Below are 23260 nucleotides of genomic sequence, written 5' to 3'. Positions count from 1 at the left end.
ATGGTGTCAATTTACAGCAAGAGTTAAACTGGCACAAGCCGCCGGGGGATGCACTGATTCTAAAACAAGCTGCTCTCAAACTGGTACAGATTAAATCAGCTGGGAACAGGTTTAAATGACGCTGAAATAAGTGACCCTTATCCCCAAAGAAGAGGGTTCACGCAGGGTTTTTTTAAACTGGTTTGATCAATTTAACTCAACTAATTGAATTAAACTGCTGCATGCCTGTGTGCAGCCAGGGTCTCCAAGCATCTCCATGACGTTTGCACCAGGACTAAGGGCTTGTCTACATTTAAAACGCTGCACCACTGTAATGCGTCAGTGAAGACGCTGCCTACGCTGACGAGGGGGGAGTTCTCCCATCGGCGTAGGTACATCACATCCACAAGGGGCAGTGGGAGGCTGAAGGGAGAATTCTCCTGCCGACCGAGCGTAGGGTTGGGTCAGTTTAACTGCACTGCTCAGAGGCGTGGATTTTTCACACCCCTAAGTGATAATTATACTGACCAAATTTTCTAGTGTTGACTAGGCCTAAATTGACTACATTGCTCAAAAGAGCAGTGGAGACATCCCTGCTCAGACTGGAGCTCGGGCTCAGAGACCCAGCCCTCTCGGCAGCATTCGCTGCCAGAGTGGGAACACCAACACGGCTATTTCTGGCCCCGGAGAACTAGCCCTGCAAGCCTGAGTCAGTTGACCCAGGCTCTGAGACTCGTGGCCGTAGGGCTTTTGGGCCCGGCAGATGTACCCTCTGTGGCTGTTGCAGCCTCTGGCACAATGGGTCCTTGATCTCAGCTGGTGCCTCGGAGTGCGACCGAAATACACCTGCTAACGAGGCGTGACTCAGTGTGAGTGGTGCCCCAGAGAGACCAGCTGGAGGGATCAGCAAGTGGGGCAGTGAGAGTCATCCCTGAGTCAGAGGCTGGCAGCTCTCTGCACTGGGACAGAGGCCTCAGTGACACAGGGGGGCAGTCAGAGTCTTTCCCCGGGGGCGGGGGAACAGCCCCCCCCCGGGCTGGAGATACTACCGCAGGACGGAGCACAGCCACGTCACTAGCCCCCTGCCTCGCCAGGGTGCCCACCCCTAAGAAAGGGCTCGGCTTTGGGGATCAGACCCAGCAAGGAGCCAGGCTGGAGGAGGAGAGGGAAGGGAGGGGTCAGGTGAGAGAGAGGGGGAGGGGATACAGTGGGCATCATGGCCTCACCTGTGAGACACCTGGGAGCCTCTCAGGCTGGACATGGTCTCCTCCAGATTCTGCCGAAGGTCCAGCACGTTCTGCACTGTCCTCTTCCTCTGGGACTCGGGGTCTGTAGTGACATGGAGAGCAAAGGCTTTTATAGCTGTGGCTGTAGGGAGAGGAGGGCGACACGTGCCCCCTCCATAGCCCCACCCACCCACACACCCCACTCCTGTTCCAGGTGTCCCCATGACGCTCCCCGTGCCATGTGCCCTCTCCCCACTCAGCTGCCCACGTGTCCCTTCCCAGCCCTCCCCACCACCTGTGCGAGCTCCACTCTGCTGCTTTGGCATCACAGAGCCACTGGCCCCCTGCCTGCCACATTCTGTGACAGCTGGAGCCCTCGGCGAGCTATGAACACAGCCCATCTTCCAGCCAGGCCTGGGTCACCGGACCCGCACCTCGGGGTGGAGGTACCGCACCCTGCCCAGGTCTTGCCAAGGTCCCCAAGGCTGCTTTAGCAGGGAAAGCTTACCTGCCTCTGCCCAAGGCCAGCACTCAGGAGAGGGAGCGTCTGCCTCCCGGCTCCACCCGGCTTTGCCCCGAGATGGGCCGCAGGGAGAGCACAGGACCAGAACTTCCTAGATTCCAAGGCCAGAAGGGACCGACCATTGGGACACTGCACAGCACAGGCCAGAGAACTGCCCACAACTTAATCCCTAGAGCAGATCTGAGAAAAGACCTCCCATCTGCATTTAAAAATGGCCAGAGATGGAGAATCCGCCACGACTCCTGGTCAATTGTTCCAGCGGTGAATTACCCTCCCTGTTAAAATGTGACCCTTCTTTCCAGGCTGAATTTGTCTAGCTTCAGCCTCAAGCCATTGGATTCCATTAGAGCCATCTCTGCTAGTCAGAAAAGTCCATTATCAAATTTGTTCCCCACAGAGGATACTCGCAGACTGTAATTAAGTCACCCCTCAACCTTCTCTGTGTTAAGCTAACTGTGACGAAGTGGGACTGTTCTTAATGTTTCCTCTGAATAGTGTGGGGGTGCCTCAGTTTCCCCTAGGCAGTTCTTAAGTATCTAGGGGGTGGAGTAAGGGTGTATGATCATTGCAGAGCCCTAGAGGGCAGGTGTGTGCAGGAATCTGGACACAGAGAATGGCCGACACCCTGTTTCCTGGCAACTGATGGCCTGGGCCCTTCCCCCCTGCAAGGTGAGAGCTGAAGGGTTGGAGAACGAAGGAATCAGGTGACCACCTGGCCCGGGAAAGGAACAAAGCCCAGAGGAGGAGGGGCTGGAGGGGGTTTTCAGTTTGGGGCTGGCTGGGACATGGAGTGAAGTGCAGACGTGGTTGTCTGGCTCACTGCCCCCCAAAATGGACCCAGCTGAGGGGTCCCGTTCTCTGCACCTGCAAGCTCTGTTTTAGACCATGTTCCTGTCGTCTAATAAACCTTCTGTTTTACTGGCTGGCTGAGAGTCACGTCTGACTGTGGAGTTGGGGTGCAGGACCCTCTGGCTTCCCCAGGAGCCCCGCCTGAGCGGACTCGCTGGGGGGAAGCGCACGGAGGGGCAGAGGATGCTGAATGCTCCGAGGTCAGACCCAGGAAGGGGGAAGCCGGGTGAGCTGTGTATCCTGAAGACAGGCTGCTCACAGAAAGGCGACTGCCCCAGAGTCCTGACTGGCTTCATGGGGAGCAGTTCCAGAGCATCGCCCAGGGACTCCGTGACAACTGGTGGCAGCGGTGGGATGTACTGCACCCCGTGGATGGCGCTTCCTGCAGTAAGTGACTGGGGAGCAGTAACACGAAGGGGGATTGCCGAGGACCAGGCCTGCTGAAGGCTCAGAGAGGAGCGGTTTCGGGGGGCGGTTAACCCCTGGGAGTGTGTGACCAGCGAGAAGGACTGTGCAGTAATGGGGTCCCCCTGGGGACTGCAGTGAGCAGTCTCAGGGGCGGAGGAGTCTGCAGCTCGACCCTGGCAAAGAGGTGGTGACCTTGAGAAGGGCTGGCACACGAGGGGTTCTCCCTGGAAACCGTGGGGAGCTGAGAACACACGGGCCTGTGAGTCCACAACAACTTGGGAGGAGCGGAGTGATGGCCTGTCACCGTCTCCTTAAGAAGGACATTGTCACCCTGTGCAAAAAGAGAGGGTTGAGCGTTGGAAATTTCACCAAAGCAGAGTTAATCGTGCAGCTGGAGGAGGATGACCGCTCTAAGGAACAGATTCCTGACCCCAACTGGGGCTATAGCAGGATCTGGGAGCAGCTGGAGCGGGAGCCAGGCATCGCCAAGACTCCTGTCCCCGACCAGACGAGGGTCTTCACGATCGGGTTCCCCATCGGGGGATCGAGATGGACGGGATTGGAGCTGAGTCTGAGAGAGCAAGAGGACTGTGGGAGACAGCGAGAGCCCAAGAAAGAGCTGTAGAAGCAGCAGCAGCATGAACTGGCGGTGGTGGGGCGGAGAGGCCTAGGGGACCTCCCCGGGGTGAGTGGGGATAGATCCCGGGGGGCCAGTTCCGCAGGGAACCTCGAGACTAAATTGCTGCCCCTGGTTAAGGAGGGGGGGGGTATGGATGCCCACCTCACTGCCTTTGAGCAGGCTGGCGATTTGAACCAAGGGGACCCTGCGGAAAAGCCCCGGTGTCTAGCTCCCTTGCTGGGTCCCAAGGCCATAGACTCCGTCAGCCAGATGGTTGGGGATGTGGACAGGCTCCCACCCCTGACCCCAACCTATATGTCTGTGTGGAGTTTCCTGAGGCCAGGCCCCTCGGACCTCCAGTGGGAGCAGAAGGTGATGGTCAATGGGGAGACATTCTTGGGGTGGCCAAAGGGCATGGGCTGCATAAACCTTCCCACATGCGGCCTGCGAGTGCTATCGACCACCCCTGACCTAAGGGAGGGTGTGAAACTGGAAGGGCCTGGTGTAACTCCTACCAAGGAATGGGAGAGATGCTGGGGCATCCATGGGAACGTTGGTGGCTTCGAACTTCCCCAGGTCACCGGCTAAAGTGACCCCGCTCAGTTCGATCTCGAAGGGGGGAGAGATGTGACGAAGTGGGACTGTTCTTAATGTTTCCTCTGAATAGTGTGGGGGTGCCTCAGTTTCCCCTAGGCAGTTCTTAAGTATCTAGGGGGTGGAGTAAGGGTGTATGATCATTGCAGAGCCCTAGAGGGCAGGTGTGTGCAGGAATCTGGACACAGAGAATGGCCGACACCCTGTTTCCTGGTAACTGATGGCCTGGGCCCTTCCCCCCTGCAAGGTGAGAGCTGAAGGGTTGGAGAACAAAGGAATCAGGTGACCACCTGGCCCGGGAAAGGAACAAAGCCCAGAGGAGGAGGGGCTGGAGGGGGTTTTCAGTTTGGGGCTGGCTGGGACATGGAGTGAAGTGCAGACGTGGTTGTCTGGCTCACTGCCCCCCAAAATGGACCCAGCTGAGGGGTCCCGTTCTCTGCACCTGCAAGCTCTGTTTTAGACCATGTTCCTGTCGTCTAATAAACCTTCTGTTTTACTGGCTGGCTGAGAGTCACGTCTGACTGTGGAGTTGGGGTGCAGGACCCTCTGGCTTCCCCAGGAGCCCCGCCTGAGCGGACTCGCTGGGGGGAAGCGCACGGAGGGGCAGAGGATGCTGAATGCTCCGAGGTCAGACCCAGGAAGGGGGAAGCCGGGTGAGCTGTGTGTCCTGAAGACAGGCTGCTCACAGAAAGGCGACTGCCCCAGAGTCCTGACTGGCTTCATGGGGAGCAGTTCCAGAGCATCGCCCAGGGACTCCGTGACACTAACTAGACTCAAAGAGCTCAGTCTCTCACTCTAAGGCAGGTTTTCTAATCCTTTAATCATTCCCCAGGCTCTTCTCTGACCCCTCTCCAATTTATCAACCTCCTCCTTGAATTGCGAGCACCAGAGCTGGACACAGGATCCCAGCAGCGGTCACACCAGTGCCAAATACAGAGATGAAAACGCCTCTCTGCTCCTGTCTATGCAGCCAAGGATTGCATTAGCAAGCAGCACAAATCTCAATTGCATTCTAAAGTCAGGTTTCAGAGTAACAGCCGTGTTAGTCTGTATTCGCAAAAAGAAAAGGAGTACTTGTGGCACCTTAGAGACTAACCAATTTATTTGAGCCACCCTGTGATGATGTGACTCAGCAGGGAGGGGGGAGTGTTGACCTGGGAATGTGCCCTGGGGATGGGAGACCTGAGAGCCTGTCACCTGAGCCAGGAGGGGGAGGGGGAGGTAACACCTCTGCCCGGGAATGTGGACGGAGACTGCAGCAGGGAACCTGCTGGGTGGGTTTAGTTTTCAGTTTGGGGCTGGGTGGAGGAACACAGAGAACCCCAGGGCTGGGGTCTAAGCTCCCTGCTCCCCCAGAAGGACGTGATTGAGGGGTCCTGGTTGTACCCACAAGCTCTGTTGTGGACTGTGTTCCTGTTGTCCAATAAACCTTCTGTTTTACTGGCTGGCTGAGAGTCTCAGTGGATCCCAGGAAGAGGGGTGCAGGGCCTGGACTCCCCCCCACTCCGTGACAAATTGCATTCTAAAGTCAGTCCCAGCAGAGCCACCCCCCCAGCCAGGCACTGGCAGCTTCTGACCCCAGCCCCACGGGTGTAGCAGCCCCCCTCCCCAGCCAGCCAGCACTGGAGGAGAGCTCTGCAGGGCAGGCGCTTTCCACAAGCCCAGCTCACCTTCCTACTCTGCTTTGGCTGAAGCCTTTGCATCATTAGTACTTAGTGTCAGCACTACAGCCCGCCCAGGGAGCAGGGGGAGTGGAGGGAACAGGCACATGGGCTTAAGGAACAAACAGGAGCCAGCAAGGAAATGATGGGGCAGGCTGCCAGCCAACTGAAGGCAGAATGAGTGGCAACAGCTGGCATGCTCCTTCCAAGGGATCTGAGCTGCTGCCCCAGGAACTAGAGCCTGCCATCACCTGCAGGAATCCTGAGCAAACTGCTCCGCCTGCAGCCTGCATACCCAGGGGAGGGGTGCTACCTGGCTGGGTCTCCCTGGGATTGCAAGGCTGGCAATGTCCCTTTGGATGACACATTGCCTCCAGGGAAATGCCTCAGCAGGCCTGCAAACCTACCAGCTGCTGCGGGGTGTGACATCCCTAGACCATTGCCCCGAGCCTGGAGGAAAGGGAGCTCTTAGTGCTCAAGCCACAATCCAGGACCCATCTCAGTCAGCAGCCCGCTGCTATGTAGATATCTATTTGTGCAGTAGATCAGTAGACAGACAGATGAACTGTACATGTGCATTTTGGAGGACAGATGGGCAAACAGATCCGTATACTAACATCTAGGAGCGTGGATGGAGAGACAGACAGACAGATCTGTACACTACCCTCTAGGAAAGACTGTCATTATGTTAGGGTTGGATGGCTGGATTACCATCAAGAAGGATAGTTAGATAGATGGATTATGTAGATTAGGAACAAATGGTTTGCACATGGCCTGGTTACAATCAGATTTGTCCTCCCTCCAAACATAGCTACTACACTGTTCCACCTGGTAGTGTAGACAAGACCCTGCTCGTTACCGACAGATAGGTTTGGAAAAAACACAAGAACCTCTCCTGCAGCCCGAACCTTCACCCCTTATTGGAATCAAATCCAAAGGTCCATTTGCCCTGGGGGACTATGATACTGTGAGTCTGGTGGGACATTTGCACTGGCCACGGGACAGCACCTTCTCAGGAAATTCCTGAGCCCCATGGGCAGGCCAAAGTAGGGAGAGGTTGTAAGGGGAACTCCCGCCCCTTTTGGGGCACTGCAGGGCCATACTGTGCTTTACTCCCAGACCAGAGTACTTAGGCCAAGACTTCCCCCTTGTGGGGCTCAGATTAACTCTTGTACAGAACACAGATTCCCCAGCCCCTCGAGCCCACCCCTCTTCGGCGAGACTTGGTGCTAGGCCAGGCAGGCCTCCTCCCCTCACTCCAGGAGTTACCCTGTGTGGCCCCTGCTCCCGCCTGACACGACGGCGACTGGGATCGCGGGCCCCGCGCGGCCCCTGCTCCCGCCTGACACGACGGCGACTGGGATTGCGGGCCCTGCGCGGCCCCTGCTCCTGCCTGACACGACGGCGACTGGGATCGCGGGCTCCGCGCGGCCCCTGCTCCCGCCTGACACGACGGCGACTGGGATCGCGGGCCCTGCGAGGCCCCTGCTCCCGCCTGACACGACGGCGACTGGGATCGCAGGCCCTGGGCGGCCCCTGCTCCCGCCTGACATGACGGCGACTGGGATCGCGGGCCCTGCGCGGCCCCTGCTCCCGCCTGACACGACGGCGACTGGGATCGCGGGCCCTGGGCGGCCCCTGCTCCCGCCTGACATGACGGCGACTGGGATCGCGGGCCCTGCGCGGCCCCTGCTCCCGCCTGACACGAGGGCGACTGGGATCGCGGGCCCTGCGCGGCCCCTGCTCCCGCCTGACACGACGGCGACTGGGATCGCGGGCCATGTGCGGCCCCTGCTCCCGCCTGACACGAGGGCGACTGGGATCGCGGGCCCTGCGCGGCCCCTGCTCCCGCCTGACACGAGGGCGACTGGGATCGCGGGCCCTGGGCGGCCCCTGCTCCCGCCTGACACGACGGCGACTGGGATCGCGGGCCCTGGTCGGCCCCTGCTCCCGCCTGACACGACGGCGACTGGGATCGCGGGCCCTGGGCGGCCCCTGCTCCCGCCTGACACGACGGCGACTGGGATCGCGGGCCCTGGGTGGCCCCTGCTCCCGCCTGACACGACGGCGACTGGGATCGCGGGCCCTGGGCGGCCCCTGCTCCCGCCTGACACGACGGCGACTGGGATCGCGGGCCCTGCGCGGCCCCTGCTCCCGCCTGACACGAGGGCGACTGGGATCGCGGGCCCTGGGCGGCCCCTGCTCCCGCCTGACATGACGGCGACTGGGATCGCGGGCCCTGTGCGGCCCCTGCTCCCGCCTGACACGAGGGCGACTGGGATCGCGGGCCCTGGGCGGCCCCTGCTCCCGCCTGACACGACGGCGACTGGGATCGCGGGCCCTGGTCGGCCCCTGCTCCCGCCTGACACGACGGCGACTGGGATCGCGGGCCCTGGGCGGCCCCTGCTCCCGCCTGACACGACGGCGACTGGGATCGCGGGCCCTGGGTGGCCCCTGCTCCCGCCTGACACGACGGCGACTGGGATCGCGGGCCCTGTGCGGCCCCTGCTCCCGCCTGACACGAGGGCGACTGGGATCGCGGGCCCTGGGCGGCCCCTGCTCCCGCCTGACACGACGGCGACTGGGATCGCGGGCCCTGGGTGGCCCCTGCTCCCGCCTGACACGACGGCGACTGGGATCGCGGGCCCTGCGCGGCCCCTGCTCCCGCCTGACACGAGGGCGACTGGGATCGCGGGCCCTGCGCGGCCCCTGCTCCCGCCTGACACGAGGGCGACTGGGATCGCGGGCCCTGCGCGGCCCCTGCTCCCGCCTGACACGAGGGCGACTGGGATCGCGGGCCCCGGGCGGCCCCTGCTCCCGCCTGACACGACGGCGACTGGGATCGCGGGCCCCGGGCGGCCCCTGCTCCCGCCTGACACGACGGCGACTGGGATCGCGGGCCCCGCGCGGCCCCTGCTCCCGCCTGACACGAGGGCGACTGGGATCGCGGGCCCCGCGCGGCCCCTGCTCCCGCCTGACACGACGGCGACTGGGATCGCGGGCCCTGGGCGGCCCCTGCTCCCGCCTGACACGACGGCGACTGGGATTGCGGGCCCCGCGCGGCCCCTGCTCCCGCCTGACACGACGGCGACTGGGATCGCGGGCCCTGCGCGGCCCCTGCTCCCGCCTGACACGAGGGCGACTGGGATCGCGGGCCCTGGGCGGCCCCTGCTCCCGCCTGACATGACGGTGACTGGGATCGCGGGCCCTGTGCGGCCCCTGCTCCCGCCTGACACGAGGGCGACTGGAATCGCGGGCCCTGCGCGGCCCCTGCTCCCGCCAGACACGAGGGCGACTGGGATCGCGGGCCCTGCGCGGCCCCTGCTCCCGCCTGACACGAGGGCGACTGGGATCGCGGGCCCCGGGCGGCCCCTGCTCCCGCCTGACACGACGGCGACTGGGATCGCGGGCCCCGCGCGGCCCCTGCTCCCGCCTGACACGATGGCGACTGGGATCGCGGGCCCTGCGCGGCCCCTGCTCCCGCCTGACACGAGGGCGACTGGGATCGCGGGCCCTGGGCGGCCCCTGCTCCCGCCTGACATGACGGCGACTGGGACCGCGGGCCCCGCGCGGCCCCTGCTCCCGCCTGACACGAGGGCGACTGAGATCGCGGGCCCCGCGCGGCCCCTGCTCCCGCCTGACACGAGGGCGACTGGGATCGCGGGCCCCGCGCGGCCCCTGCTCCCGCCTGACACGACGGCGACTGGGATCGCGGGCCCCGCGCGGCCCCTGCTCCCGCCTGACACGACGGCGACTGGGATCGCGGGCCCCGCGCGGCCCCTGCTCCCGCCTGACACGACGGCGACTGGGATCGCGGGCCCCGCGCGGCCCCTGCTCCCGCCTGACACGAGGGCGACTGGGATCGCGGGCCCCGCGCGGCCCCTGCTCCCGCCTGACACGAGGGCGACTGGGATCGCGGGCCCCGCGCGGCCCCTGCTCCCGCCTGACACGAGGGCGACTGGGATCGCGGGCCCCGCGCGGCCCCTGCTCCCGCCTGACACGAGGGCGACTGGGATCGCGGGCCCCGCGCGGCCCCTGCTCCCGCCTGACACGAGGGCGACTGGGATCGCGGGCCCCGCGCGGCCCCTGCTCCCGCCTGACACGAGGGCGACTGGGATCGCGGGCCCCGCGCGGCCCCTGCTCCCGCCTGACACGAGGGCGACTGGGATCGCGGGCCCCGCGCGGCCCCTGCTCCCGCCTGACACGAGGGTGACTGGGATCGCGGGCCCTGTGCGGCCCCTGCTCCCGCCTGACACGACGGCGACTGGGATCGCGGGCCCTGCGCGGCCCCTGCTCCCGCGTGACACGAGGGCGACTGGGATCGCGGGCCCTGCGCGGCCCCTGCTCCCGCCTGACACGACGGCGACTGGGATCGCGGGCCCCGCGCGGCCCCTGCTCCCGCCTGACACGAGGGCGACTGGGATCGCGGGCCCTGGGCGGCCCCTGCTCCCGCCTGACACGACGGCGACTGGGATCGCGGGCCCTGGGTGGCCCCTGCTCCCGCCTGACACGACGGCGACTGGGATCACGGGCCCTGCGCGGCCCCTGCTCCCGCCTGACACGACGGCGACTGGGATCGCGGGCCCTGCGCGGCCCCTGCTCCCGCCTGACACGACGGCGACTGGGATCGCGGGCCCTGCGCGGCCCCTGCTCCCGCCTGACACGAGGGCGACTGGATCGCGGGCCCTGTGCGGACCCTGCTCCCGCCTGACACGACGGCGACTGGGATCGCGGGCCCTGTGCGGCCCCTGCTCCCGCCTGACACGACGGCGACTGGGATCGCGGGCCCCGCGCGGCCCCTGCTCCCGCCTGACACGAGGGCGACTGGGATCGCGGGCCCTGGGCGGCCCCTGCTCCCGCCTGACATGACGGCGACTGGGATCGCGGGCCCCGCGCGGCCCCTGCTCCCGCCTGACACGAGGGCGACTGGGATCGCGGGCCCTGGGCGGCCCCTGCTCCCGCCTGACACGACGGCGACTGGGATTGCGGGCCCCGCGCGGCCCCTGCTCCCGCCTGACACGACGGCGACTGGGATCGCGGGCCCTGCGCGGCCCCTGCTCCCGCCTGACACGACGGCGACTGGGATCGCGGGCCCTGCGCGGCCCCTGCTCCCGCCTGACACGAGGGCGACTGAGATCGCGGGCCCTGCACGGCCCCTGCTCCCGCCTGACACGAGGGTGACTGGGATCCTGGGCCCTGCGCGGCCCCTGCTCCCGCCGTGACATGAGGGCGACTGGGATCGCGGGCCCCACGCGGCCCCTGCTCCCGCCTGACATGAGGGCGATTGGGATCGCGGGCCCTGTGCGGCCCCTGCTCCCGCCTGACACGACGGCGACTGGGATCGCGGCCCCTGCGCGGCCCCTGCTCCCGCCTGACACGAGGGCGACTGGGATCGCGGGCCCTGCGCGGCCCCTGCTCCCGCCTGACACGACGGCGACTGGGATCGCGGGCCCTGCATGGCCCCTGCTCCCGCCTGACACGACGGCGACTGGGATCGCGGGCCCCGCGCGGCCCCTGCTCCCGCCTGACACGACGGCGACTGGGATCGCGGGCCCTGCGCGGCCCCTGCTCCCGCCTGACACGAGGGCGACTGGGATCGCGGGCCCTGCGCGGCCCCTGCTCCCGCCTGACACGAGGGCGACTGGGATCGCGGGCCCTGCGCGGCCCCTGCTCCCGCCTGTCACGACGGCGACTGGGATCGCGGGCCCTGCGCGGCCCCTGCTCCCGTGTTGGTGAGAGTCATGCAGCATCTTATTGGCTGCCTTTCCTCCCCGCCCGCTGAGCCAAATTCTTAACTCCCCTGGATTGCCCCACGTCGGCTTGGAGGAGTGCGCTGCCGGATTGAGTGCGGGAGCGGTGCATGTTTCACGCTGGCTGGGTCAAGCAGGGTTTAACCGAGTATAAAAATGGCCATTTGATTGTCATTGTCTGCCTGGACGAATGACTTCACTGCCCGATCGATGGCACCATTGATTTCCAGATGGCAGAGCCCCAGCATGCCAGGGGCTTGGTGCGGGCTGTGAAGCCAGAGAGGTGAAGCTGGGCAGAAGGGAGGGGATCCGTGGGTCCCGTCCTTATGTTGGAGCAGGGCGTTATATTCACGATCTACGACCTCACCTTGCAGGGTCGCTGCTGTTCCTGTTCAGCAAAGCCATTGTCCTACGGGGAAGCTCTCTGGCCCTGCGCTTAACCCCACCAGAAAGCAGCATGGCCAGGGGCCCCCTCTAACCCCCCTGTCAATCATTATATACCCTTGCCCTTCCACCCGCCAAGGTGATCCGGGTAAGTGCACTGGAGTCTTGCCAAAGCTCCCAGCCCTCCCAGATCCCAAGAGACCGGCCCTTAGAGTCACTGCTCTGATTCCTGGCTTGTGCCTCACAACAGAGCTCCGGTACGAAACTGTAGAAAAACCTGAGTGTCTCTGGATTAAGTGTAGAAGTGTGAGCAACAAGAGTGATGTAGTGGTGGGAGTCTGCTATAGACCACCGGACCAGGGGGATGAGGTAGATGAGGCTTTCTTCCGGCAGCTCACGGAAGCTACTAGATCGCATGCCCTGATTCTCATGGGTGACTTTAATTTTCCTGATATCTGCTGGGAGAGCAATACTGCAGTGCATAGACAATCCAGGAAGTTTTTGGAAAGCGTAGGGGACAATTTCCTGGCGCAAGTGCTAGAGGAGCCAACTGTGGGGGCGCTTTTCTTGACCTCCTGCTCACAAACCGGGTAGAATTAGTGGGGGAAGCAAAAGTGGATGGGAATCTGGGAGGCAGTGACCATGAGTTGGTTGAGTTCAGGATCCTGACGCAGGGAAGAAAGGTAAGCAGCAGGATACGAACCCTGGACTTCAGGAAAGCAGACTTCGACTCCCTCAGGGAACGGATGGCCAGGATCCCCTGGGGGACTAACATGAAGGGGAAAGGAGTCCAGGAGAGCTGGCTGTATTTCAAGGAATCCCTGTTGGTTACAGGGACAAACCATCCCGATGAGTCGAAAGAATAGTAAATATGGCAGGCGACCAGCTTGGCTTAATGGTGAAATCCTAGCGGATCTTAAACATAAAAAAGAAGCTTACAAGAAGTGGAAGGTTGGACATATGACCAGGGAAGAGTATAAAAATATTGCTCGGGCATGTAGGAATGATATCAGGAGGGCCAAATCGCACCTGGAGCTGCAGCTAGCAAGAGATGTCAAGAGTAACAAGAAGGGTTTCTTCAGGTATGTTGGCAACAAGAAGAAAGCCAAGGAAAGTGTGGGCCCCTTACTGAATGAGGGAGGCAACCTAGTGACAGAGGATGTGGAAAAAGCTAATGTACTCAATGCTTTTTTTGCCTCCGTCTTCACGAACAAGGTCAGCTCCCAGACTGCTGCGCTGGGCATCACAAAATGGGGAAGAGATGGCCAGCCCTCTGTGGAGATAGAGGTGGTTAGGGACTATTTAGAAAAGCTGGACATGCACAAGTCCATGGGGCCGGACGAGTTGCATCTGAGAGTGCTGAAGGAATTGGCGGCTGTGATTGCAGAGCCATTGGCCATTATCTTTGAAAACTCGTGGCGAACGGGGGAAGTCCCGGATGACTGGAAAAAGGCTAATGTAGTGCCAATCTTTAAAAAAGGGAAGAAGGAGGATCCTGGGAACTACAGGCCAGTCAGCCTCACCTCAGTCCCTGGAAAAATCATGGAGCAGGTCCTCAAGGAATCAATTCTGAAGCATTTAGACGAGAGGAAAGTGATCAGGAACAGTCAGCCAAAGAGGATGGCTCTAGACTGTTCTCAATGGTAGCAGATGACAGAACGAGGAGTAATGGTCTCAAGCTGCAGTGGGGGAGGTTTAGATTGGATATTAGGAAAAGCTTTTTCACTATGAGGGTGGTGAAACACTGGAATGCGTTACCTAGGGAGGTGGTAGAATCTCCTTCCTTAGAGGTTTTTAAGGTCAGGCTTGACAAAGCCCTGGCTGGGATGATTTAACTGGGAATTGGTCCTGCTTCGAGCAGGGGGTTGGACTAGATGACCTTCTGGGGTCCCTTCCAACCCTGATATTCTATGATTCTATGAACACATACACGCCAATTCTGAGCTGACTTGAACTGCTGCTATCTGGAGCTCAGCTACCGCTAATCACTCCTGCGCTATACCGCCAGGCAGCCTGCAATCCCAGCAGCTTTCATGTGTAACCGTTTCCCTGTCACCACTCCTGGGGTCTAGCAGTGGGGCTGCTCGGGGATTCAGTAGGGAAAGTCTGGCTCTACAGACCACTGGGATTTTCCATCCCCTGCACGGGGCTGACTTGCTACCAGGCCTTTCTTCCTCCTCGCCCCAGGAAGATTCCCACACCTCCTCCCCTATCTCGCACCCGAGGTGCGGCTGTAGCCTCTGGCTAGGACGTGTTATGTATGTGGCTGTTACAGGCCAAGTGCAGAGATTGAGGCTCGATAGGTTGCCAGTTCAAAACCCGCTGTGTCGGCCAAGGTGGGGCTGTTGGAAATTTACCAGGACGAGCTCCAGAAGAGGTTGCTGGTCTGATTCGGAGACAGGGCGAGTGTGTGAGGGAATGGGATGCCAGGGCAGATGGGGGGATGCAGTCAATGCCGACCCTTTTCTGGGGGGAAACAGGCAGAAACAACCCAGAAAATGACTTCTGTCCCCTCCGGGCAGAAGGGACTAAGGAGGGGAAGGTGTCAGTAACACCAGCTTAGCCACCCATGGGCAGGTACAGGCCAAAGCCCCCCACAGATCAGGGAGCAGGGTGTGGCTGGGGAACCCCTTCACCTGGTGCTGGGCATTTGGGTATAACTCACCCCAGGCTGGCCTCAGCATCAGCAGACCATACGAGTGGCTTGAAGACCCTCTGGCTTTGCACTGAGCACAGGCTGGCCGGAGCGGAAGGTCGGGTGTCTCCATCTCTGAATGAGGATCATCCTCTGCAGGCCGAATCCTGCCCCCTTCCCCTTGGCTCAGTCCGAGTCCGTGCCAAGCCGGATCCAATTCAGCAGGGCTCCTGTGCTGGCTCTGGGCAGAGACCCGCAGGGATGTGTGGAAAGCCTGGGGAGCAGGTGCTTGGCACAGTGGGAGGTGGGACCTGCATTAAGTCTCCCCCTTAAAGCAATCACAAGGCAGACCCTCTCCCCCATGCCAGCTGTTAACGGCCGTGACGCCAGTGATTTGATCCACAATTTCCAGCCCTTTCAGTCGGGGCTGGTTTTTTTCTCATTCAAAAGTACTGACAATTTAGTTGACAGGCAGGTCGGTGGTGGTGGAGGGGGGGGGGGGGGATAATTATGGCTTCTTTTAATGTAATGTGGCAACCAATACTTTTGCAATTGCCATGGTAACGCACAGAAGCTACATGTAAACAACAGCTAAGTACCCAGCATGCAACGGAACATCTGCATTGGGAGGCGGAGGTGGGGGGAGGGCTTGCCCACTCTGTATAAATAATACAGGGAGTATTGTGCTTTGTCAGGAGGTGACATGAGCGATAGCAAAACATACACACACTGTTATACACGTGTATTACACGCACCCCATACAAAACACAGGCAGGGTAATATACACATAGTAACACTCTCCCACACAAAATCATCCAGTCAGCCAACCAAGGATCTCTTAGCCACAGCATCGCAGTGGGAACTCATGTTCATTTGCTTCCTGCCATGACCCCAGAACCCTTTTCCGACTCACTGCTTCCCCCACCTTACTTGGGTGACCTATAGTCTTGGTTCCTAGACGCATGACCCTGGATTGGGCTATCTGAAAATACACATCGCTCAGGTGAGCCTAGGTCACTGGGCAGCACTAAACTGTCCTTACCACTGTTTACCATGTCATGCCACTTCTACCCCTGTTCAAAGATACGTTTAATCCACCGAGTCGCTGTCTGAGGTCAAGACACGCAGTTCCCTTGAGGAACCTTGATATCACCTCCAGGTTGCGTATTAGCTGGCAAGACCAAGCTTCAAATGTAGCCAGTGCCTATCTTGTGATGGATCCAACAGTCCAGCCCCCTGGTTTTGATCATTCACACCACCAGATGTGTTGCTAATGGCCACACTTCATTTTGGCTGCTATGCAGGGCACATACTGGCAGGCTGCATCCATTGGCGAGGGCTGTCTGGCTCCTTCATGGACTTGCAGAATGCCCTTCCCTCCACTCCGGCGTGGGTAAGACACTTAGATGAACACACTTGACTTGACCATCTATATAAATGCAATCACAACATATATATTGCGACAGGGTCAGGCCAGATGGCTATAGGAGAGTAATAGAAGGCAGATATATTAGCCCCAGGTTAAGTAGGTCCCTTTTCCCTGGATAAGGTAACAGGGAAGGTTCCAGAACAATCAGGAATTTTCTGGAAATAATTAAGGCAAACAGGCTGATTAGAACACCTGCAGCCAATCAAGAAGCTGCTAGAATCAATTAAGCCAGGCTAATCAGGGCACCTGGGTTTTTAAAGGAGCTCACAAAAGTTTGTGGTGTGTGTGCGAGGAGCTGGGAGCAAGAGGCGCAAGAAGCTGAGAGTGAGAAGGTGTACTACTGGAAGACTGAGAAGTACAAGCATTATCAGACATCAGGAGGAAGGTTCTGTGGTAAGAATAAAGAAGGTTTTGGGAAAAGGCCATGGGGAAGTAGCCCAGGGAGTTGTAGCTGTCACGCAGCTGTTACAGGAGCCAGGAATGGGGTTGGGAGAGCTGACACCTTTGCCTGGGAAACTGGACAAAGGCTAGAGGAGGAGCTGGGGGAAGGGGGAGAGAGCCCCCACCGTGTACTTGAGCAAAAAGTTGCTACCCTGAGAGCAGAACTACACGGCCATCGAGAAGGAATGCCTGGCCGTGGTGTGGGCCATTAAGAAACTAGAGCCATATCTCTTCGGGCGACACTTCACCGTGTACACCGACCACTCTCCCCTGACCTGGCTACACCAGATGAAAGGAGCCAATGCCAAGCTCCAGAGGTGAAAGGACTTGCCAGCATGATAGCGGATGTGTTGTCCCAGAGAGGGGGACCTGAACTTCCCCAGGTCACTGGTCACAGTGACCCCACTCAGTTCAGTCTCAAAGAGGGGAGTCAGGGCCCTGCACTCCTCTTCCTGGGATTAACCGTGATTCTCAGCCAGCAAGTAAAACAGAAGGTTTATTGGACAACAGGAACACAGTCCCAAACAGAGCTTGTAGGTACAACCAGGACCCCTCAGTCAAGTCCTTCTTGGGGGCAGCTTAGACCCCAGCCTTGGGGTTCCCTGCGTTTCACCACCCCGCTCTAAACTGAAACCAAAAACCCCTCCAGCAGGCTCTCCCCCTTCCCCCAGCTCCTCCTCTAGCCTTTGTCAAGTTTCCCAGGCAAAGGTGTCAGCTCTCCCAACCCCCCTCCTGGCTCATGTTACAGCCTCAGGTATCTTCCTTCAGGGGAAGTCTCCCATCCCCAATGCCCACAGTCCCAGTGAACCTCCCTTGCAACACTCCCAGGTCAAATCTGCCCCACTCCCTGCTGCGTCACATCTCTCCCACTTCGAGACTGTGACCAGTGACCTGGGGAAGTTCAGGTCCCCCTCTCCGGGACAACGCATCTGCTATCATGTTGGCACTTCCCTTCACATGGACCACGTCCATGTCATAATCCTGCAGGAGCAGGCTCCACCTTAGGAGCTTGGCATTGGCTCCTTTCATCTGGTGTAGCTAGGTCAGGGGAGAGTGGTCGGTGTACACGGTGAAGTGTCGCCCGAAGAGATATGGCTCTAGTTTCTTAAGGGCCCACACCATGGCCAGGCATTCCTTCTCGATGGCCACGTAATTCTGCTCTCGGGGTAGCAACTTCTTGCTCAAGTACACGATGGGGTGTCTCTCCCCCTTTTCATCCTCCTGCATTAACACCGCGCCGAACCCTGTGTTTGAGGCATTGGTGAACACCATAAAGAGCTTGTCAAAGTCTGGGTTTGCCAGAACCGGTCCCCTGACCAGAGCCTCTTTCAGCGCACAGAGAGTCCTTTGGCACTCCTTGGTCCAGACCACCTTGTCTGGTTTCCCCTTCTTGCATAGCTCAGTGATGGGGCTGGCTATGGCGCTAAAGTGGGGCACAAACCTTCGATAGTATCCCGCCATCCCAATAAAGGCTTGGACCTGCTTTTTGGTTCGGGGGTGAGGGCCAGTCTCTAATCACCTCCACCTTAGCTGGTTCTGGCTTTAGGCAGATGCTCCCCACCCGGTGGCCCAGGTAAGATATTTCAGCCGTCCCCACCTTGCACTTCTCCACTTTTATAGTCAGCCCAGCTCCCTGGAGTCAGTCCAGCACTTGTCTAACCTGGGACACGTGGTCCTCCCAGGTCTGGCTAAAGACACAGATGTCATCAATATACGCCACTGCAAAACTCTCCATCCCCCTCAGTAGCTGATCCACCAGGCGCTGGAAGGTGGCTGGCGCTCCCTTGAGGCCGAAAGGCAGGGTCAGGAACTCATAGAGCCCCAGAGGGGTGATAAAGGCCGATTTCAGCCAGGCATCTGCATCCAGTGGCACTTGCCAGTAGCCCTTTGTAAGATCCATAGTGGTAAGGTAACGAGCTCCTCCCAGCTTGTCTAGGAGCTCAACAGGCCTGGGCATGGGGTAGGCATCAGATACAGTGATGGCTCTGAGCTTCCGATAGTCCACACAGAACCGGATCGACCCGTCCTTTTTGGGGACCAGCACCACTGGCGAGGCCCAAGGGCTGGCAGATGGCTGGATCACCCCCAAAACCAGCATGTCCCAGACCTCTCTTTCCAGATCGTGAGCCGTTTTCCCTGTGACTCGGAAGGGAGAAAATCACATGGGGGGGGGTGCAATTCTGTCTGCATCCGGTGGACAGTCAGATTGGTGAGTCCAGGCGGAAAACAGCTGTTGGTATAAATGCAGCACCCCTCTGATCTCAGCTTGCTGGGCAGGGGTTAGCCGATCCGAGATAGGAATTGTTTCCAGGGGGAGCCAGCCCCAGTCTTAGGAAATATATTTACCAAAGGGTCGACTCCCTGCTCCTCCCAATGTCCACACACGGCCAACACCACAGTCCCCCTGTCGGTGGTGTGCCCGGTGCGACAGGTCCACCACATAGTTTACCTCATTTAATTGCTTGACAACCTTAGAAGGGCCCTCCCAGGCGGCCTGTAGTTTGTTCTTTCTCACGGGGATGAGAACCATCACCTGATCCCCGGTGGCGTAGGCACTGGCCCGCGCCGTTCGGTCATACCAGACCTTCTGGTTCCTCTGGGCTCTGGCCAGATTCTCCCTGGCCAGGCCCATGAGTTCAGCAAGTCTCTCCCGGAAGGTGAGGACATACTCCATGTGACGAAGTGGAACTGTTCTTAATGTTTCCTCTGAATAGTGTGGGGGTGCCTCAGTTTCCCCTAGGCAGTTCTTAAGTATCTAGGGGGTGGGGTAAGGGTGTATGATCATTGCAGAGCCCTAGAGGGCAGGTGTATGCAGGAGTCTGGACACAGAGAATGGCCGACACCCTGTTTCCTGGCAACTAATGGCCTGGGCCCTTCCCCCCCTGCAAGGTGAGAGCTGAAGGGTTGGAGAACAAAGGAATCAGGTGACCACCTGGCCCGGGAAAGGAACAAAGCCCAGAGGAGGAGGGGCTGGAGGGGTTTTCAGTTTGGGGCTGGCTGGGACATGGAGTGAAGTGCAGACGTGGTTGTCTGGCTCACTACCCCCCAGAATGGACCCAGCTGAGGGGTCCCGTTCTCTGCACCTGCAAGCTCTGTTTTAGACCATGTTCCTGTCGTCTAATAAACCCTCTGTTTTACTGGCTGGTTGAGAGTCACATCTGACTGCGAAGTTGGGGTGCAGGACCCTCTGGCTTCCCCAGGAGCCCCGCCTGAGCGGACTCGCTGGGGGGAAGCGCACGGAGGGGCAGAGGATGCTGAATGCTCCGAGGTCAGACCCAGGAAGGTGGAAGCTGTGTGAGCTGTGTGTCCTGAAGACAGGCTGCTCACAGAAAGGCGACTGCCCCAGAGTCCTGACTGGCTTCATGGGGAGCAGTTCCAGAGCATCGCCCAGGGACTCCGTGACACTCCACCACTGATTCTCCACTGGGAGCGGCCTTCCCCTCCCATTCGTCTCTCATCAAGTCCAGGGGCTCCCTTACCCTCCTTCCATATAACCGTTCAAAAGGCGAGAACCCGGTAGATTCCTGGGGCACTTCCCTGTACGCGAACAGCAGGTGAGGTAAGTACTTGTCCTAATCCTGCGGGTGCTGGTTCATAAAGGTTTTCAGCATCACCTTGAGCGTCCCATTGAACCTCTCCACCAGCCCGTTGGACTGGGGGTGATATGCTGAGGCCCAGCTGTGCTTGGCCCCACATTTCTCCCACAAGCACCGGAGCAGGGCCGACAGGGAAGGGCAGACCCTTGGTCTGCCAAGACTTCCTTGGGGAACCCCACTCGGCTGAAAATGGTCAGCAGCGCACCTGCCACAGTGTCTGCTTGAAGATAAGGGCACTGCCTCGGGGTAGCGGGTGGCAAAATCTACCCTCACCAGAATGTATTTCTTCCCCCTCCGGGTTGCCTTGCTGAGAGGTCCTATTATGTCCATAGCCACCTTCTGGAAAGGCTCCTCTATGATGGGCAAAGGCCTCACAGCCGCTTTCCCCTTGTCCCGGGCCTTCCCCACCCTCTGATAGGGGTCACAGGATCGGCAATACTGCCGGACCGTGGTAAAGACCCCGGGCCAGTAAAAGTTCTGTAGCAACCTCTGCCGGGTGCGCCAGATTCCCTGGTGTCCTGAGAGGGGGATGTCATGGGCCAGGTACAGTAGCTTGCGGCGGTACTTCTGGGGGACGACCAGCTGCCTCCTGATCCTCCATGACTCCATTTCCCCCGGGGGGAGCCCATTCTTGGTATAGTAATCCCTTCTCCCACAGGAACCTCTCCTGGCAGCCTCTACCCATGGTCCATAACTCACTGAGGTTGGCCAGGTCCCTAAGCTTCCACAAGGAGGGATCTCTCTGTAATTTGGCCTGGAACTCAGCAGCGGGGGAAGGAATGATACCTGAGGCTGTAACATGAGCCAGGAGCGGGGTTGGGAGAGCTGACACCTTCGCCTGGGAAACTGGACAATGGTGTCAGCTCTCCCAACCCCCCTCCTGGCTCATGTTACAGCCTCAGGTATCTTCCTTCAGGGGAAGTCTCTCATCCCCAATGCCGAGGAGGGTCCCAGTGAACCTTCCCTGCAACACTCCCAGGTCAAATCCACCCCACTCCCTGCTGCGTCACACAGGCTGGATGCTAGGCTACAACTTGACCTGCTAGAATGGAGCGAAATGTGCTTTGTCTAGGTATTTTCCACTGAATGCATCCGATGAAGTGGGCTGTAGCTCACGAAAGCTTATGCTCAAATAAATTTGTTAGGCTTTAAGGTGCCACAAGTCCTCCTGTTCTTTTTGCGAATACAGACTAACACGGCTGCTCCTCTGAAATTTGTCTAGACTGGTATTCAAGGAGTCATGTTAACAGGTCTTAGCTGATGTGTGTTGACAGCCCAGTGTAGACAAGGCAGTGTGCCTTCAATGTGTGTTAATCTGGTCAAATTAAAACCTAGTCTAGAAAATGCTTACAATTGAGCTAATGATTCTGCACAAGCCCTGAGTATCCCGTTCCTAGTTCTCTGAGCCTCCCAGCTTTTTAAACAAACACCCTTTGATAACGAGGAAGACACCCAAGGAAGAACAATTCAAAGGTAAAGGATTCATTGGCACGGGTTGGGTATCAATGTCTGTGCATCTATTACATACCTGCCAGCCTTCCATAAATACGGTTTAATAATTAACTGGTAATTAAACCCCAGGCAATAACTGTCTTACTAAATCTTAATGACAACCCATGCATATTTAAGGACCTTAATCAAAAGTGTTGCCAAGCAGAGAGGGGTCTAATCCATGGTAGCCCCAGAGATCCTTTCAAGAGGGGAGAGGACGGGGTCATCATTTAGAACCTGGGTTGGCTCAATGGGATAATCTCGGTTCAAAAAAAACCCTGCTCATAATCTGTAGCAGGGCAGAGGGTTGAAACTGGAATCGTGGTCAGATGCTCTGTCCCTTGGCACCGGGGACGCTGCTGTTTGCATTTCCCTAGGTTTGGAGATTGCAATGAGATGTGTCAGTTTCTCTTCAGCAGCTCAGTGCCCCAGGCTGCAGGGCAGAGCTTAAAGCTGTTGTAACATTTTATATTCCTAGGAGGCGCTGTTACGTCCCTTGACACCTCCCTTCCTTTTCCCCCCAACAAACCCGACATTTAGTCCTAAACGAAAGTGTCAGTGTCCATCTATCGGCCTGTCTGGCGCGTCTCACTATGGCGTCCTACAGCTCAGGACTGAGATGGATTGAAAAAGGGATGGGGGGGGACTGGAATAGCAGAGGGGCTGTGGCTTGGGGCGAAGGGGCATTGGCAGTGCGGTGGGGAGGTGCTCACAGCTGGGATAGTAGGGGGCTGCGAGCTGGGTGTCACCATAACTGCCTGCTGGGTGGAGTAACAGGGGCCTGCGGGTGGGGACTGAGGGGCACCAGCAGATCTGTGGGGAAGCAGCTTGCATTGCACTGACTGCACTTGGCCTGACCCATGGAGAAAAGCGGTTCCCAAGGTGAAAGGACGGGAGGTCCCTGAAGCCAAAACCAGTCCCTTGGGCTGGTGGATTGGCTGGTAAAGCGACTAGCCCCAGCCCTGAGTTTTGCACCTCCCCCAGCCAGTTCCCCTCCCTTCCCCCAGCCCTCTCCCACCCCCCAGCACAGACAAACCTGCCTTTCTTCCACCTCCACCAGTTGCTAGATCCAGCCACAAGATGGTGCTGACAGACCTCGGCCAGCAAAAAGGCAACCACCAATCCGGCCCGGGCATAGCTGCAGCGCTGAGCAGCTGCCCGTCCAAGCACGGGTTATCTCGCAGGCATTGGACCCAGCCTGGAGGCTCAGGAACCAGGCGGGGACCTGGTTAGGTTAGTGTTTCACTGGGGGCACTGGGGAGCACCTGCTGCAGCCCCCACATCCAACTCAGCTGACCCCTCCCCTGGGCCTGCAAATCTGTTCTATATTCAAGTTCCCTGCACATTGAAGATCCTGCATCTCACTCTACTCTGCACCCTCCCTGTTTCCTCTTGTCCTTCCCCACCTTCCAGCACCCACGGCCCCTTTGCTCTGACCAGCTGATCCAGGTACACTGCCCCAGGATCACTGATCCAGGTACACTGCCCCAGGATACACTGATCCAGGTACACTGCCCCAGGATCACTGATCCAGGTACACTGCACAGGATCTGTGCAGCCCTTAGCCACCTGCCCCTCCAGCTACAGGCCTGGGCTTTGGGGTCTGAGTCCCTCAGCACAGATCACCCTGGGTTACACTGCTCTATGCATCCCACCTGAGCTGCACCTGCCCAGG

The 23260-nt window shown here is 59.4% G+C and overlaps 1 protein-coding gene across 8 annotated transcripts in view; it reads right to left on the bottom strand.

Moving 5' to 3' along the window:
- The window catches only part of NAV1 (neuron navigator 1), a 308029-nt gene that overhangs the window by 106260 nt on the left and 178509 nt on the right, over positions 1-23260 (bottom strand). For 7 of the 8 annotated variants that reach the window (XM_048827106.2, XM_048827108.2, XM_048827103.2 and 4 more), the window contains one exon: positions 1206-1308. In XM_048827106.2, the coding sequence (XP_048683063.2) occupies positions 1206-1308 (103 nt within the window). Of the gene's footprint in view, positions 1-1205; positions 1309-14658; positions 14955-23260 lie in introns of those variants that run through there. The other variant, XM_048827110.2, reaches the window with a different exon arrangement.

The sequence above is a fragment of the Caretta caretta genome, chromosome 21 (genome assembly GCF_965140235.1).
Source record: "Caretta caretta isolate rCarCar2 chromosome 21, rCarCar1.hap1, whole genome shotgun sequence".
Taxonomy (NCBI): Eukaryota; Metazoa; Chordata; order Testudines; family Cheloniidae; genus Caretta; species Caretta caretta.
The sequence above is the reverse complement of the archived record's forward strand: the minus strand, read 5'-3'. Positions and strand labels throughout refer to the sequence as shown.